This window comes from Diadema antillarum, unplaced genomic scaffold (assembly GCF_040938485.1).
Source record: "Diadema antillarum isolate AM-2024a unplaced genomic scaffold, OU_Dant_1.0 seq00000076_RagTag, whole genome shotgun sequence".
In the NCBI taxonomy this organism is placed as follows: domain Eukaryota; kingdom Metazoa; phylum Echinodermata; class Echinoidea; order Diadematoida; family Diadematidae; genus Diadema; species Diadema antillarum.
The window spans coordinates 432,058-449,987 of NW_027271170.1; the positions used below are offsets into that span (position 1 = coordinate 432,058).

The 17,930-nt window shown below is 37.7% G+C and overlaps 1 protein-coding gene across 1 annotated transcript in view; it reads right to left on the minus strand.

Moving 5' to 3' along the window:
* LOC139726029 (uncharacterized) overlaps positions 1 to 17,930 on the minus strand; it is a 60,339-nt gene that overhangs the window by 40,872 nt on the left and 1,537 nt on the right. Inside the window, exons 2-3 of the mRNA XM_071637111.1 lie at positions 13,725 to 13,801; positions 10,512 to 10,569 (exon numbers count right to left, since the gene is read on the minus strand). Of these exons, the coding sequence (XP_071493212.1) occupies positions 10,512 to 10,569; positions 13,725 to 13,801 (135 nt within the window). The remainder of the gene's footprint in view (positions 1 to 10,511; positions 10,570 to 13,724; positions 13,802 to 17,930) is intronic.

Consider the following 17,930-nt stretch of genomic DNA (forward strand, 5'->3'; position numbering starts at 1 on the left):
ATGATGAAGTAAATAGATAAGTGAAATTGACAATCAATTTGAATAGCAGCATGAACACAGCTTTACATCAGAAACTAAAATCTTTCATTAGCTAAAAAAGAAGAGTAGGGAAGCAGTACCCAAATTATAATATGGTTCACCAACATATGATTAATGCATTTAAAAAGCAATGGACAATGCGACAAATCACACAGATCTATTATAAAGCATAGTTTGCAATAATGAAGTAGCTCCTATCTTTTAATACCATTTGAAGACTAGTCCCCAAGTGCACCATGGCTGGAGTCTCCTGTGTACCAGTATGTGTGTATCAAACAAAACTGAAAATTGCCTTCCACAAAGTCAATGAAAACCAAATCAATTTTATACCTCACGGTAAACGACTTCAATTTATAAGATTTTCCACTGGCCCCAGTAAAAGTGGTCCCAAGAGTGATAAACAGAACGATGAATATAATGATCTAGTTTCAAAATCATGAACTTGATTTCTCCTGAGGTCCAGAGCCCATGCTGTGTCGCCATGGTGATGGTATGAATGAAGGAACAAGCCGTCTGCTGTCTGCAATCTGTCCTATGATGATGGTAAAGGGTTCAGCATTGTTACAAGCCTTGTCTACAGCCAAGGTTGCCTTGGCCTCATTTCAAGACTATGGCCAGTTTTACTTAGACCCTAACAAAGAGTATTCTGTGGCAATACATTTACACTACCGTTGTGCACTTGTTTGCAGTAAATCACTTTTGTCAAGACATTTGTACAAAATATTAACCCCATGAAGACGAGTCCGGAGCGTGGTATGTATACTACTTGGGCAGGTATCTATGGGAAATGCGTGTTGTAGCCAATCAACCCGTCCTCAACAGGTTAAATGCCCATATTCGCTTCCAGGAGCTCAATAACTTGCAACTCAAATCTTAAAAAAAAAAGAAAGTAGTGTTGATTTTACATGGATATTCAATACCTTCAGACAAACAAGTTCCCTGACACATGAGAATTAAAGGTCAGAGGTCACAAAGGTCAGACTTGACAATTTTTAGACAGTGCCTCTCACGACATTTTTGTTTCTACATTCTGTTTGAGTTCTTTCTAGACTTCCCTCTTTACAATAACACATTTCAATTAATAGCAATGGTCTGTACAATTGCAAATGACCTCAGCACCAAAAGACTTTACAAAAATGGAATAATCATTAACAGCAATTGAAAAACAGCCAAGTAGAAAGTGGTTATTCTTACCTCTACATGTAATATGCTTAATGAATGTTTTTGTGAATTTGGTTGAAAAGAACACACACTCATCTGTACATTTCAACATGCATCTTGGTCATACGTGTACATGTATAACAATTTATTTGATGAAATACCGGGTACATTCAGTTTTAATGAAGACCTATCCAGTTTTATACCTCAGTTACAAGAAAAGTTCATAAGGAGGTCTACAATGACCTTTACCTGATCATACTCGGTCAGATTGTAAAGTTCTGTGAGCTGGTTTATTCCTGAATTCTTTTCCCCTACACACACACACAAAAAAAAAGTCAGGCGAGTTCAATCAGAGATTTCTAATTGTCTTCCAGTCTTGTGTGGGTAGCGTGCCTGACACTTATTTGACCTACAAACACAAAGCAGTCAATACCTGCTTTATTCTTGACATCTTCTTTTCATGGTGGAAGTCATTTGTGAATAATATATTTTGCCTCACTGAGCAGATAAAAATAAAATGATAAAAGGCAGAGTACAGGATGAGCACTGCGGTCACAAACACCCCTGCACTACCTGTCAATACTTGTTTGTGAAAATACTACGATTGAGATGAAATACTATGAGTATAAAGGGAACTCTCCAGCAATTTGTATAAAATTGTAATGTCATTTTATAAAGGAAAATAGAACATTAGATGGTGAGTTGAGTGAGATCTCATCACAACAAAAATGTGGCAAGCAATAAAAGGTTATCTTCTATAGGTGAAAATAAAACATTTGCAACTTAGTAGGCCCTGCAATTGTGCACATGAAAGGATCTAGTATTTTTGTTTCTTTTCTTTTTTCAACTCGTTTCAAATCCTGTTCTAATGTCTTAACCCGTTTGTTTTGATCAACACAAAATTCGAAGAAAAAATGAGGTCTTGATGAATTGAAATACAATGTACGTGTATGCTACCTATGGTATGATGTCTTTGTAACAAATCATAATTTCAGTAGATTGAGTTTTTGTTATGAACCTATTTCAAAGTCAAATGTGACCCAACCTTTATAAATTATATGATTTGGGAAATTTGTCATGAATTTGCTTCCTTTTATAAATCAAAGTAGGGCTGAGCAGTAGTCCCATTAAGTCATTACTGTGTAGTGGTATCATGCAGGCCAGAGGTGCCAAATATTCCTGTCATTAACTGACATTTTGGAGAAAGAATTGAGAATAAAATTTTAAAATTCTGAATTGAAAGTCAGGTTTTCAGCTTTTAATAGCAATCTCTCTGTTGGCCTATTTATGAATTCAATGTAATATCACACTATTCTCTGCTGATATTACTTCATCTCCACACATATTGATAACAAATGAAAATCTGCAATTTTTTTAAGTGTGATTCAATTCATCCCTTGTTTTTACTCTGTGGTATGCATTTGCACGAATTCCTCCCCCCCCCCCCCCAAGAAAAAAAAAATGGATTGCAACAACACGATTTTGACATCACAATCTTCTCGATCTTTAGCTTTAATATGCCATCACTTCAAGACAATGCTCTCATTCATTCATCCAATGAACAAATAATCTATTTTCACTTAATTTAGTTCTTGCTTGAAGTTAAGAGGTAGGTACACTATGCGACTATAAAGTCCCGGTCGTGTGCTCTGTAACTTGTAGGGACAGGAAGAGTGCTTAATTTGCAATAGGCAATACCTCCAATGATGATCTTCTACGTAATAAAACTAATGAAAAATTCTGAAGAGAAAATAAAAACTATTGGTGGAAATTTGTTTTCACAGTCATACAATGTAACATCGAAAAGGGGCTGATGTTCAGAGACTACTCTCATTGACATAAAAAGAAGGGGAAAAAAATATCATCGTCAATCAATCTCCATCACAGCCCAGTGCTCTTGGACTAAAAATCTGAGATATTGTGTACAAAACTTGACCTTTGACCCTGCTATGACTCTCCCAGTCTGTGTGGAGAGCTCCTTGTTCCACCCACGGATTGGGGCAGAGAGACGCATTCTTTGAAATGTTATATTTACCAACCCCACCAAGAGGGAGAAGTTCATTTTCAGGAACATCGTAAATCAGGCAAGCTGGCATCATATATATACATACATTGGCAGGGAAAATTATTTCTGCACACTTTATTTTTTGTGAACTTAGATTGTAGAAATTTCAAAAATCATGACTTGAAAGACGAGCTTGGTGGTTGAACTAATGATTGATAACTACACTATTCAGTACCAGAATGCTGAAGAAGTAGCCTATCCCATTCGAAAAAGTAATTATGTCAGGAATACATTGTATCCCAGACACTCAAACCCCAAGTGCCTTCTGATCTGGATATTCTCCCACCTGAAATCCCTAGCAAACTGGAGACTCCAACTTGATGTGCACGAAGTCCCTTGCAGCCAGGGTCCAGGGCCCGCTTGGGCTCTGGAAGCTCTAGGATTCTACTGTAGTTGATCTCTTGTGTAACATTGTATCTCAGGCTTATTTTTCAACATACAATGGCACTATAAAGTAACATATCATTTCAAAAGGGAGAAAATACATCTTTATAAGCGGGAGACACAGAGCCAGGGTGGGAGAAATTAAATCTCAAGCTGCTGGAGAACAGGAGATTTTGCGAAAATGGGCTTTTGGCAGGAGGTTTCCCATCGAAAGCGGGAGAGTTGGAGTCTCCGATATCCCACACCTTCCAAATGGGCAATACAAATTAATATACAGATTGCATTTGTGTGATATAAGGCACAATATTTTTGCATGTTGTTCATTTCATGAACATCAGTCGCCTTACAAAGTTTGTGAAAACAAAAGCCACGTTTTTAGTCTTGAGACTTGAGACAGAAGCTTATGATTGTTGATCTGGTCATTAAATTGATTAGAATGTTTCTCTTTTTGACATGTGAAGATTCAAAGACAATTTTACAATGAAGATCTTATACCTGTAGCTGGTTCAATCTATAGGCCCACTAGTGTAAACTAGAAGCAAACTTTCATTGCTGCACAAGAGATTTTATAAGAAGAAGGAGCAGGAGAGAAAAGTAGAATCAACAATAGTATTAAAAGAAGGCAAAACTGATAAACTAGAAATATCACTTAAGGTGATTAATACCCCCGCCCCGTGACGACAGTCTTACCCAAGGAATGATCTTTCCTTGATCTTCTGCCATTCAAATGCCGTTACCATGGCAATGCAGCTTTCGACACGTCCGAAAAATATGTCTTGCACATCTTCCCACCAAGACTATTGTGTGTGCCACATTTCATAAGCTTTTGTCAAAAAAAACTGAGGAAGTAGTTCAATCCACAAGATCTTTCCTTGATCTTCCATCATTAATATGCCGTTACCATGGCAACGCAGCTTCCGACATGTCCAAAAAATATGTCTTGCACATCTTCCCACCAAGACCAATGTGTGTGCCACATTTCATGAGCTTCAGTCGAATACAGAGGAAGTAGTTCAATCCGCAAGATCTTTCCTTGATCTTCTGCCATTTATATGCCGTTACCATGGCAACGCAGCTTCCGACACGTCCGAAAAATATGTCTTCCACATCTTCCCACCAAGATCAAGGTGTGTGCCACATTTCATAAGCTTTGGTCAAAAAACTGAGGAAGTAGTTAAATCCACAAGATCTTTCCTTGATCTTCTGCCATTAATATGCCGTTACCATGGCAACGTACTTTCGGGTACTGTCAAAAAATGCGTCTTGCACATCTACAACCAAAGGCACACATCTGTACCAAGTTTCATGGAAATTGGGCAAAAACTGAGGAAGTAGTTTGCAACACAAAATTTTCCATCATTTTGGCTCATAATATGTGAGCTGTTACCATGGCAACATACTTTTTGTCACTGTCAAGAAATGTGTCATGCTGACCTATATCCTAAGACAAACATTCAATATGAATTCCATGAGAATTGGAAGAACACTGATGAAGCAGTTTTGCCATGAAGCATTTTGCCCTATATTTTACCAATAACATGCCGTTACCATGGCAATGCACTTTTTGCCACTGCGGAAATATGTGTCTTGCACATTAACATATTCAGATGAACATCTGTACCTAATTTCATAAAAATTGATCAAAAACTGTGGGAGGAGTTCGCGACGCAAGATTTGTACCCATTTTTGCCCATAATATGCCGTTACCATGGCAACGTACTTTTGGGTACTGTCAAAAAATACGTCTTGCACATCTACAACCCAAGGCACACATCTGTGCCAAGTTTTATGGGAATCGGTTGAAAACTGAGGAAGTAGTTCGCGACGCAAGATTTGCAACGGACCGACCGCCCGACCGCCCGACCGACCGCCCGACCGACAGACCGCCCGACCGACCGCCCGACCGTCCGCTGATTCCTATATACCCCCTTCAAACTTCGTTTGGCGGGGGTATAATAAGGAAATTATATTACTGTGATTTGGTATTAGTCATAGGCAATATCATGCCAAAATCACAACATCAAAGCATTAACAGTCACATGCATGAATTCTAATATTAGAGGCCAAAAGGTTGGATTGATGTTATGAATGGAAATTATGTGGGTTTTTTTTTTGTTTTGTTTTTTTGGCTGCTAAATATTTGGAATTATCACGATATCTAATCTGAGGGTCAGATACAAAGTAAATATTAAAAATGGAAAAAATGGAAAAAGTCTTGCCTAGCAGTATGAAAGTGAGGTTCAAAACGTGACATCTCAAATTTTGTATTTCATATGACACATTAAAAACAAGGAAAAGTAGAAATTACGCGGTGCGTAATATATGTCCCCGCCGGAAGTAGCATTTAGTAGCAAAATGTACAATATAGGTAAAAAATCAAGGTCAAAGGTCAAAGAAGTCAAAGGTCAAAATTCTGTGTAGAAGTTTTGAAGCCCTCACCTAGTGCCGGCACATAAAGCAAACGGAAGTGAAATCGGGTTAGAAATGGCGAAGGAGTAGCATTTTGTAGCAAAATGAACAATACAGGTCAAAAATCAAGGTCAAAGGTCAAAGAAGTCAAAGGTCAAAATTCTGTGTAGAAGTTTTGAAGCCCTCACCTAGTGCCATCACATAAAGCAAACGGAATCGAAATCGGGTTAGAAATGGCGAAGGAGTAGCATTTTGTAGCAAAATGTACAATATAGGTCAAAAAATCAAGGTCAAAGGTCAAAGAAGTCAAAGGTCAAACTTCTGTGTACAAGTTTTGAAGCCCTCACCTAGTGCCATCACATAAAGCAAACGGAATCGAAATCGGGTTAGAAATGGCGAAGGAGTAGCATTTTGTAGCAAAATGTACAATACAGGTTAAAAACCAAGGTCAAAGGTCAAAGAAGTCAAAGGTCAAAATTCCGTGTAGAAGTTTTGAAGCCCTCACCTAGTGCCATCACATAAAGCAAACGGAATCGAAATCGGGTTAGAAATGGCGAAGGAGTAGCATTTTGTAGCAAAATGTACAATATAGGTCAACGGTCAAGGTCAAAGGTCACGACTGAAATCCTGTGTAGAAGTTTCAAAGCTCCCATGTAGTGCTATCATATAAAGCAAACAGAATCAAAATTGGCTCATAAATGACAGAGAAGTAGCAAATTGAAGATTTTGATCACACACGGACGCACACACGGACGGACACACGGACACACACACGTACGGAGCCCGTTTCATAGTCCCCTGCTCGAACTTGTTCGGCGGGGACAAAAAAAGAGTTACAAACAAGTATTCCTATTCTCATTATATGTCATTTACACACCAAACAAACACACACCCACTCACAGCAAAGTGTGTGTTTGGCATATATCACTTCAGCACAATATTAAATTCTAGCAATGTTTTCATTGCACACTGGCAGTATGGCAACAAGAGGAAATATTTCTCCTATGCCGCATAAAAAGAATATGAATCATCATTTCACACAATGCAGATTTTATCAATGCTGGCTGACAAATGCTTGGCATGTCATAAATTACATAAAGTATGCATATAAATTCAGGAATGGAATTGCACTACAATTTATAGCAATCACCTGAATACACTGTACCAGCATTTTCAGCTCAGTACAACACATATCAAAAATTTAATGTCTACATGTACATGTTTGACTTCTTTACCAGTACAGATGAACTTTTGGCTAGATGTACAGTGCATTGCATTGGAATTGTGTAATTTACTTACCTTTTAATAGACTGATTTCATATTTTACACTAAGATCATTTGAGATTCTCTTTTCACTATTCTTGCTTTACATTGCGGTCCTAGGATCAATCTATTCAGAGACTTGGTCTATGACATTGGTCTTTACTTGTTGCCAGGGTACAATTTGAAGTGCCTTTGTATAAAGACTAATCAGTACACATAATTCTACACCTCACTAGTATTCTTTGGCATGGATCCATTGACTGAGTTTAATACAAAGATCAAACTGGCTTGGAGGGGAGGGATAAGAGGAAAGAGGGAAATGCTGTACATTCATTGTAGATCAATGGCAGGCAGGGAGGTGTGAGTTTGAAATGTAAGCGGTATGATAATCCAAGCAAATGCTCATAACTACGCTTGCAAGAAACCAATGGAGTCAGCTGGTGAGGTAATTTGAGCCAAACTATCAGGCATATGCTAAGTCCATCAGATTTCATTCAAGCAGCTGGTGATGGACCGAGAAAATTGAGTTTGATTTTTCCGCTCCCTGGGGCTTTGGAGTGACTAGAACATTTGTCACCATCCATTGCAATCATGAGGTATAAGTACAGTAGGACGAGCTATTAAAAGCACCACAACATCTGTGTTTAATCCACCATTATGATTAGTTCCATGGATGGGACTCAGAGAGGGTTTCACACTTACACATGTACATATCCACTCAAAAAAGCGCTTTGTTATCAATTTCTGAAATTATTTCACAGCATTGTCAGTTACTGAGAGTTTTGATCCTAACTGCAAACAATGTTATACGTCGTAAGAGCATACATATCTAACTTGGGGTAGAATTCGGGTATTTTTTATATTCCTGTTTAATGTTAAGGTATATTTTTTTTTCTCAAATAATATGAGTTTGTGTATTATTATTGTCAAGGATTAATTTTGAATCTCTTCATTTATATAGAGTATTGATATTGTGTTGATGTTATGATGTAAAAAGGAATGTCCTTGATTTGTTATTTTGTGTTTGTTGAACTGTTATATTTTGTCATTCTGTTGCAGGGCCCCCTAGGATAACAGTGTTTAAACCACTGATGGGGCTACCCTGGGTAAAGAAATCTGAATAAATAAATAAATAAAATGTATACATACAACATTTGTATCACAAACTTTAAACACTGTTAATCAAACATGCAAATCTTGATACAATTGAGTATAATGCATTTTTGTATGCCTGACAGCAAGGTCAATATAGCCAGGTTACTCCTTCTCAAATTTGTTGTGGAGGTCATATTGTTCAAACTGCAAATGCAAATCCAGAATCAAATTCAGAAAAGTGCTTTGTAGAGTCATGATCCAAGTTTGATAGACTTCCAAAAATACCTTGATAACAGCATACACCATGTAAAACATGTTTCTAGAGATATCAGTAAACAAGCTCTTTGGTTAGTATGAACACCCTTTCAGCCTGCACAACATAACAATTTCAACGACTTCGACCACACATAGGTACCATGCCCATCAATCAACTAGTAGCAAATGCTTGATGAGAATATGATGGGTTGTCATGTTTAAGGATGCGAGAATTCCCTGATGAGAAAACCACGCACACTACATTATCATGCATCAGTCTCCAACAGGGAGGTGGAAAGAAAGATTTCCACCTCCCTGGTCTCCGAGCAGCAAAGCAGGAAATCATGTTGGTAAATCAGTCTGAATGACTTTCCTCCTTTTTATTAATCTAATTAGACTATGATGGTGGTGTGGATTAGCCAAACTGGGTGTAACTAGTTATGTTCAGACGACAGGCCCTAACCTCGAGGTTAGGAAACCTCGAGGTTAAGCTCTTGCCCCCTAACTACAACGTGTGTCCACACGGACGAATCTTAACCTCGAGGATACGAAACCTCAAGGTTAAATTCCTGTCCCTTTGAGTGCGTTGATTTTTGTGTCCACTCGGTGCTTAACTACGAGAGGGGACCCCCGCGCAGGGTTCGAAATTGGCGATGGTCCGCTGGCCATTGGCCACCCGAAATCACGTCGGACTAGCTAAAAATCGTAAAATTCTGAAGTTGCTAGTCCGTCTGGCTAGCCAAAATATTGCTTCAGTGTCAAAATTGATTCTAAGTAGTCCGCCTGGCTAGTGAAAAAAAAAAGTTAAGTGCGACCCCTGCCGCGGCTTGTGGCTAGAGCGCTAACCATAAGATTTCTCGTGGCTCTTAACATCGAGCAAACCTCGAGGTTAGTTAACTACAATTTGTACGAGTGCGTCTTCATGGTCCCTAACTACACGCTCTAACCTCGAGGTTAAGGCTTGTCGTCTGAACGTAACTACTGACTGAAAGTGAGATGGGCTTCATCGAGTTCAGATAGACTGCGAGTCAACAAGTTTTCTTTCAGCGTACATGAGTAGACACAAGCAGGTCCTCAGGCATTACTGCTGGATGAGATTGCTGAAATTCTATCATAGATTTTAAATGTAGCTACTTTGCAGTTTGCGAAGTGGGATGATTTTATCTGTTTACAGAGCTAATTCATGGAAAGGAAAATTAAACACAATCTACTGTATTCGCTATAATTTTCGCGTACATAAATTTTTGCGAATTGCCGCTGTCACACATTTTCGCGAGTGGTTAAATTCGCGATTGGGGGACTAGAGAAAATATGAAGTGGCAAAGAAAGTGTGAATTTTCAACTTACTAGCAAATAAGAATGACACTAGTTATACACTGCATGAAAAAGACTTGCCAAACTCTGTGAACTAGTAACAGTTAAGTTAGAATTCAACATTTTTGAAGTGGTTAAGTCCATTGCGCTAGATTTCTGACGAGTGGTCCCCTTGCGATAATGGATTGGCTCTCTACAGTATTCGTAAGTAGACGTGGACGTGCGTAAACAAGCTTAGCCAGTATGGTTTGTTCGGTAAGCCGTGACATGGTATACTAGTACTGAAATGTTCATATCATCAAGGCAAGGGATTCATTTTGGAAGGTAATATTTTCGCGTGTTGTTAATTTCGCGAATAGCTCCCGACTCGCGAAATTCGCGAAAATAAAACCCCACGAAATATATAGCATATACAGTGTGTTATCAAAAACAAACAAACAAACAAAATACTATATTGAGTTTAGGAAAGTGACAGTAAGTTGAGACAGTTTACAACTGTGAAGATTTCTGGGAACATTCAACTTACTTGACAAAGTAGACTTGTCCATCGGGAGTTACGTCCTCTTGCCACCCACGGGGAAGATCTGTTAGGAGAGAGAGAAGAATGTAACATGCAGTCAGCTCTCACAAATCACAGTTGAGGTCCTGGTTCAACATTTCACTTCTCGTATACTGCCATTATAGAGAAATAAAAAAAACTCACATCTTGCAAGTATATATGAACACCTGAAGTTTCCACGTAAATTGTAAGTCGTACAAGATTTTAAAGACACATGGCCCACAAAGTCTTGGGATAATTTTGTTGAAGAAATTATCAGCCTGTATCCATTGGCAACTCTCTGCATTTTACTGGGAAACTATTATTCTTACAATTGGGAGGAACATCTATGGAACTGGTTAAATTCATTAACTCTTCACAAAATAAAGAGAATTTACAAAAACTTGTCAATTTGAGGAAGAAACAGGAGGTCTCATGTTCTTAAATGTGTTGCCAAATGAAGAATATGTCATAATTTCAGCCATTCATATGTTATTGAAATTTCTGTGAAAACAAAATATAAATAATAACAACACAGTAGTGAGAGAAAACGTTTTACTGATGGATTAAAGATGCTAAACATGTGGATGGAATTTGACGATGAGTAAGCTTGTCTGTTCAGAGAGCTTCTATCTTTAAAGACTGAATTAGTCCACAGGTGAGTGCCTGATACATTGTGAATCTTGATCCTCAAATCCATCTATTGATTCATTCAGAGTAAAATTAGAAATGGCTACAAATTCTACTTTGCATCCAAAAGGCAGAACCATTCATTTATAGCCTGTGATAGTCCTTAGGGGATTGAAGCCCTAAAGCCTCCTTCATCTTGAAATACAAAGTCTGTCTGGATTTTATAATCTTTTTTCCCTTAAATCATTATTTACAGAATACTGACAGGAGTTAATTTTAATATAACATTTAAAAAGGGAATCAAATTAGTTTATATAGCACTATGTTTCACTCTCTAGGGTACAGAAGTTTGCGAGATTTGGTGTAAACTGAGCAAAGCATCTCACAATGCTCTAGAGGTACCAGAAAAAAAAAATCACAGCTTGTTCTGTGTAAAAATTTTCTTGTGATTACATGTAGCTCCAACTGTCATCTAATACCAACTATGAGAGTTTCTACATATCCATCTTTTTCCTAATACTCATGTAAACAATGTGTAAAGAAAATAGCAACATCATTTTTAATTTACCCGGTACTGTAAAAGTGTCTATTTTCGCGCGACTAATTTTTCGCGTTTGATCGGGTCAGAAGAGTTTCGCCTGTTTTTAATTCTGCGGAATCAAGACATCGTGCACAGGAATATTATGGCAAGCAAAAATATTTGCGAGCTTTTATTTTCGCGCTAGTTTCTGGTTGCGCAAAATGCGCAAAAATTTCAACACCGCGAAAATTTCCACTTTTAGAGTAATACTCATGCATGTATTTCAAACAATGTGTGAGAATATAGCAAAATCAATTCTACTGTAGGCTGTATACTGACATTAAAAGTTGGTCACGGGGTTTGTTATATCTTTGTCTACATTTGTTTCTTGTGTTTACCATCAAAACTTTACATTTTTCAGTCACGTTTCTTGTTTACGTTTAAATATCAGATAATGATAAACTCGGTAATGGAAGAACAATTCTTTCCATTTCTATCTGAAGGTTCCTATTACCAGGATTCATCACTTCGAGACAGTGGTCACAATTTCCTTGGAAGAAAGAAGATTTCCCATGGATCCCCTGGGATGTCTTGCAAGTAAAAAATCTTCACCTCTGTAAAACTTATACTCCAAGGAAGGGTCAAAATCTTGTAAAACACATTCTTTATGCCACTCCCCAATAGCATCTTCACTGTGAGTTAACAATAGTAAATCACTTTCCAAGGAGGCAAACATCCAAAGCAGAATAGAGAGACACAAAAGATATCCTCTGATTGTTGTCACACTCAAGCGTAGATGGATCCTCTTCAAGTCACAGTGCTAAATCCTATAAAAGAGCTTATCGTCAATGCTTTGGAGATAAAGCTCCCCGGGCAACAAAGAACAGCTGCAACTATTTGTCCAGATCCGATTTTACAACCTTGGTTAACCCCTCGCTCCCTCTTTTCCTCAATGTCTCACAATAAGTCCATTGCGCCAGGTATTCTGAGGGTTAAGCTTGGTTTTACTCGTGTCCAGTGAGTCAGGTTTGATCTTGCATTCCACAGACTGCCGTCACAATGCCAATCACTGCTATTCAGCATTGAAACAAACTTTTACAATGGAGATCAAACCTTTTCTCCTGTCCACTCCACTCCTCTAAGCTTACAAGATTGCCATTATTAACACCAAGACTGTTGACGTACATCTACCTTATATCTTGGTTCAGTATTGAACAAGTGTGTACTACATTTGTATGCTACAACTGTGCACAAACTTACATCCACTGGTGTGATTAGTCAGACAAAAATGCTATTATGTTTACCTTGAACAGATAGCATTATTTGTACGAGATTTGTTATCAATGATTTTAAGGTACAGTACTGTAGAATGTCCAATACCTAAATTTCCCAGATTTTCTCTTTATTTTTTCTTGTACTTGGAGATAAAATTCATGTTTTTTCTTTGAAAAAGGGGGAATTCATTTACTGGTGTCATACCTTTCAGATACAGGGTTAATTCTCAATCCTGCACACAAGCTATGACATACCATAAACTCTTGATATTTTCGCGCAATTAATTTTTTGCATTGGGCAGCTCAAAAACATATTCTGAATTTGCACTGTGCAATTGTCAACCCATTCAAAATGTGCAGATAAAATTGTGAAGATATTTTTGCGGGTTTCAGAATTTGCAAATGTGCAGATAAAATTGTGAAAATATTTTGCGGGTTTTAGAATTTGCAATAGCCAAAAGTAAGTGCAAAAAATTCAAAAATTATTGTACCATGACAAAATAGCACCAGAGACCATCTAGAGTCCTAAAGCTTCCACAGCCTTCAAACAACTGGCTGCTGACATTTTGGGAAAATTACTTTATAATCGGATGGACAATATCAACTTCGCTATAGAATTATCATGACCAAACTTAAAGTAGCTATACTAAACACATATATGAAGATCCATTCACAAGCTATAAACGCTATTTGTTTTTATTTCAATTAAATGGATGATGAACTGTTTGTGTGGATGCAAAGCAATCAAAAAGTGAAGAATGAATGATTTCCTCTCACCTTCTCTGTCATCATATCCTGATGCCACTGGTACACCAGTCACTGGGTGAACCCATGTTGTCAGCCTCGACTCATCGCTGTAACATTCGTAAATGGGAAATCAAAACCGAGTGATTTAAATGCAGTTCATTACTTGATTAAAGAGAATAACTACATTTAAAATTAGCTTGTGTGAAGAGAAGCAGAAAAAAAAAAAGAGAGGAACAGGAGAGGGACAATTTTAATAGGCAAATTCTGATCAAAACTGAAAAATTTATTATTTTCTTAAAAGTGAATGATGAATCAAGCACAAATTGGCAACTCCTTTAAATGTAGTATGTGAGCTCATCTTCTACTCATATGCACTCTTCGTAAAATTCCATAAAATCTCTCTCCTTCTCATTCCCCCTCTCTCCATCTTTCTTTATTGATGACGGAATGTACTGGTACCGATGTGTTGGCTTAGTGAGTAGAGCGGCTGCCCTCACAATCGGGAGGTCGTGGGTTCAAACCCCGGCCGCGTCATACCAAAAGACGTTAAAAGATGGGAGTTGCTGCTACCTTCTTTGCCGTTCAACAGTTGAAAAGGTTAGAGCAACGTCGATCTGGCGCTGCTCAGTGGCTGCCGGGCCCACGATCAATTGGGCAAAATGAATTTCCATTCTTGGACAATAAAATTAGGAGTTTATATCCAAAACAATTATTATTATTATTATTATATGCAGGGGGTTTACGGAAAAAAAGACTTAGAATAAGGGTGTGTGTACAATTTACATTACTTGATGGGAAAATGAAACTTTTGTATTCTATAATATGAAGCAATGGGGGGTGGGGTACAGCTCGTACAAGACATCACAGAATTGTCATTTCATGTTTGATTGATCACATCTTCAAAACCCATACATTTTTCAGCTTTTACCAGAATTTGTTCAAACTTTTATTGTCCTGTTCCCCTGATTTTCTGCTTCTAATGCCACAAACTGATTTTTAGGATTGATTTGTCCTTTAATGAAATCATGTTATCCAATGATGCTACAACAACCAGAAACAGAATTCAACAATTCTGTCACTAATACAATGTACAGCTGTAGCTACACATTCCATGTTTAAGGCGCTACCTTTCAGCATAAAAGGCCCAAACACATAGAACTGTCTTTTTTGTTTTCATCTTCTTTCTTTTTATTGCAATGTACGATGTATGCTGCAAGCTCAGCACTAAAGCTTTCCAAAATGCACATATGCCAAGACAATGACTTGAGTTTCCAAGATCACTCTCACCAGGGAGGTGTCACCTCCCCGCCCTCATCGAGGCTCAGAGTGGTAAGTTTGAACAGTGGGGTGAATTTCTTTTTGCATTTGTTCCCAAAATTTTAACTAATCCAGGGTGGTCCACAACTTGAAATTTGAGCATGTTGCAAGCTCAGAATCTGAGAATATTGCAGAAATTGAATATGCGCGGAGCGCACACAATGAGTACGTAGTATGCAATATTTTGCTGCTTATTTCTCTTTGTGCTGCTTACATTCAATATTCTCTCTCATGTTTTGCACACAAATATCTAAGTACCAGGTAGTCTGATGTTTCTTATGTTATGCACATGTTTTGCACATTTTTGAATACTTTTACTTTGAGCTTGTTGCAAATTCTTTAGGATGTTGCATAGCATGTTGCTGGCTTTTGAGGATGTTGCACAAAAATTTTAGCATGTTGCAGCGACATGCTAAAACCCCTCGTCAACCACCCTGCTAATCTACTTCTCTGATTTTTCTGTTTTCATACAAACATGATATCAGGATGGACTTTTCCTTTAAAGGACAAGTTCACCTTCATAAACATAAGGATTGAGAGAATGTGGCAATATTAGTAGAACACATCATTGAAAGTTTGAGGAAGATCAGACAATCCGTTCAAAAGTTATGAATTTTTGAAGTTTTTGTGCAGTAACCGCTGGATGAGAAGACTACTGCAGTGTATGAATAACTTAGATGTCACATGCGTACAACAATATATAAGGAAAATATAAAGAGAATTTCACAAAATTCCATCTTTTGAAAAAAGTACACATTCCCCTGACTCGTTACCGACAGATGTTATGGGTAATATTATTCCCCCTGCCTTTAGAAAGAGGCAAGTCAAGTGCTCTTTTATTATGCGAAAAAGTGAAAATATGTTGAATTTTCTTTTACATTTTCTTTATACTGTTGTATGCATATGACTCACAAGCTGTAGTAGTCTCCTCATCCAGCGGTTCCAACACAAGAATTTTAAAAATTCATAACTTTTGCATCGATTGTCCAATTTTCCTCAAACTTTCACTGATGTGTTCTACTAATATTGTTGCATTTTCTCAATCCTTATGTTTATGAAGGTGAACTTGTCCTTTAATAGTATTAGTAATGTTTGGCTATGAATAATAGCATTTAACTGAATTCTACCAAGCATTGCCATATCATGCTGATGCATTGCATGTGGCAAATCATCAAAAAGGTTCCACAACTATGATAAATTTTAATAAGAGGACCCAATTTTTTGCATCACTATCAGGATCTCATACATGTACTTTGCAATTTATTTTATTTTCATCATCATACACAGGAATATCACATTTTGCATCATGATACAAAGGTTGATTTTTGAAAAGCATTCTTTCTGGTGTGTGTTTGTGTACAGGCTTTATACATTCAACTGACATAATTTATTCCAATAAGCCCAATCTAATCCTTTAAAAAAAAAGATCAAAATGAGTAAGAATCATATAGGAAGGTAAGACGAGTCATTGCTTGAACATCACCTCTGTGTAAAACATTTTGTTGACAGTGTTGATACAGCAATGAAGCCTGCATCATGTTCTTGCTGTATATTGCATTTGAACTAAACTTTCACTTTGTTTAAATTGTTTTATTTTGTAATTGTTTGTTGATGGCATGCAAGTAACTGGCCAAGTTTTGAATGATACATCGTCTTTAATGTTGTTATAATACATGCATTGATACAACCTCAGGTCTTGTGATTAAATCATTGTTTACATTTTTTTTTTAAAGGAGTCTAACATTCCCCTAAAATAGCTTCAATTACTTGAACAAACCACTAAGACTGGGACCAGTGGGGGTCAGTCCATAGTTACATACTGACATCAGTTAGTAACACCAAAAAATGAATCTAGAGGCTCTTTCACTCGGAGGTCTACTGGTTTTTAATGTGATGGTCTTTCACTGTGATAACTTTGCACAGCCCTGTCACTGTACACAACGTGACAGCGCTGTACCAGGAGGGATCCACAACACAAAGTGACACATGTCGATCGCGTTGAGTTTTGATTCATGACATCATTTTTGCCACCTCTGACTCATTAAAGACACAGAACTTCAGGTGTATGCACACATACAATGTAAAGTTCTGTGGCATGTGCTGCTTGAGTGTGCATGGCATGGTCGACAGTGTGACCTTTGAAAGTGCAGCTCCGATCACGCTCCTGATTTGTTAAATATGGCCGTGCGAAGAAGTCTGATCTACCGCGTGCACACACTGCATTAAATCTTCATTTTCAGTAAGTTGTGCACTGTGTAAAATGTCAATATCGATGATAAGAAATGAAGTAAAAATGAAGATTGTCCTCAATCAATGAGTCTGAGGTGACAAATGATGTCATGAATCAAAACTCAATGCGATCGACATGCGTCACTTTGTGTTTTGGATCCCTTCTGGTACAGCCCTGTCGCATTGTGTACAGCGACAGGAGCCCTGTGTACAGTTATTACTGTGGTGTAGTTTTTCACTCATTGATCCACTGCCTACGGTATTTTGGCTGTGGAGGACAACAGTTTCTCATCTCATCGACTACCGTAAATCTAGAGTCAAATGCTCACGAAGTCTGTATATCATCAGAGTGCAATCACAATTCTACACTAGCTGTTGTAGCCACATAAGGATGACATGAAATAAAATGTACATTTCATTTTAATTCATTTTATTGTTTCTGCATGTCTAATCACTTACAGAAATATACACATATGGTTCATAATAATTCATGGCTGATTTTGCACATGAAAGGCAAGCAAATCATTGTGACAGAGAATGGAGACATACCAAGGTGGCAAGGCCGGGCTTGACAAGGGTAATACTTATAAATAGTAATTTAAAAAGGTTAACTAAGTTTAACTCATATTAGAACCTAACCCCGGGACGCTCCGTATACACAGTTACACACTGTGGGAGCGTCCTGAGACA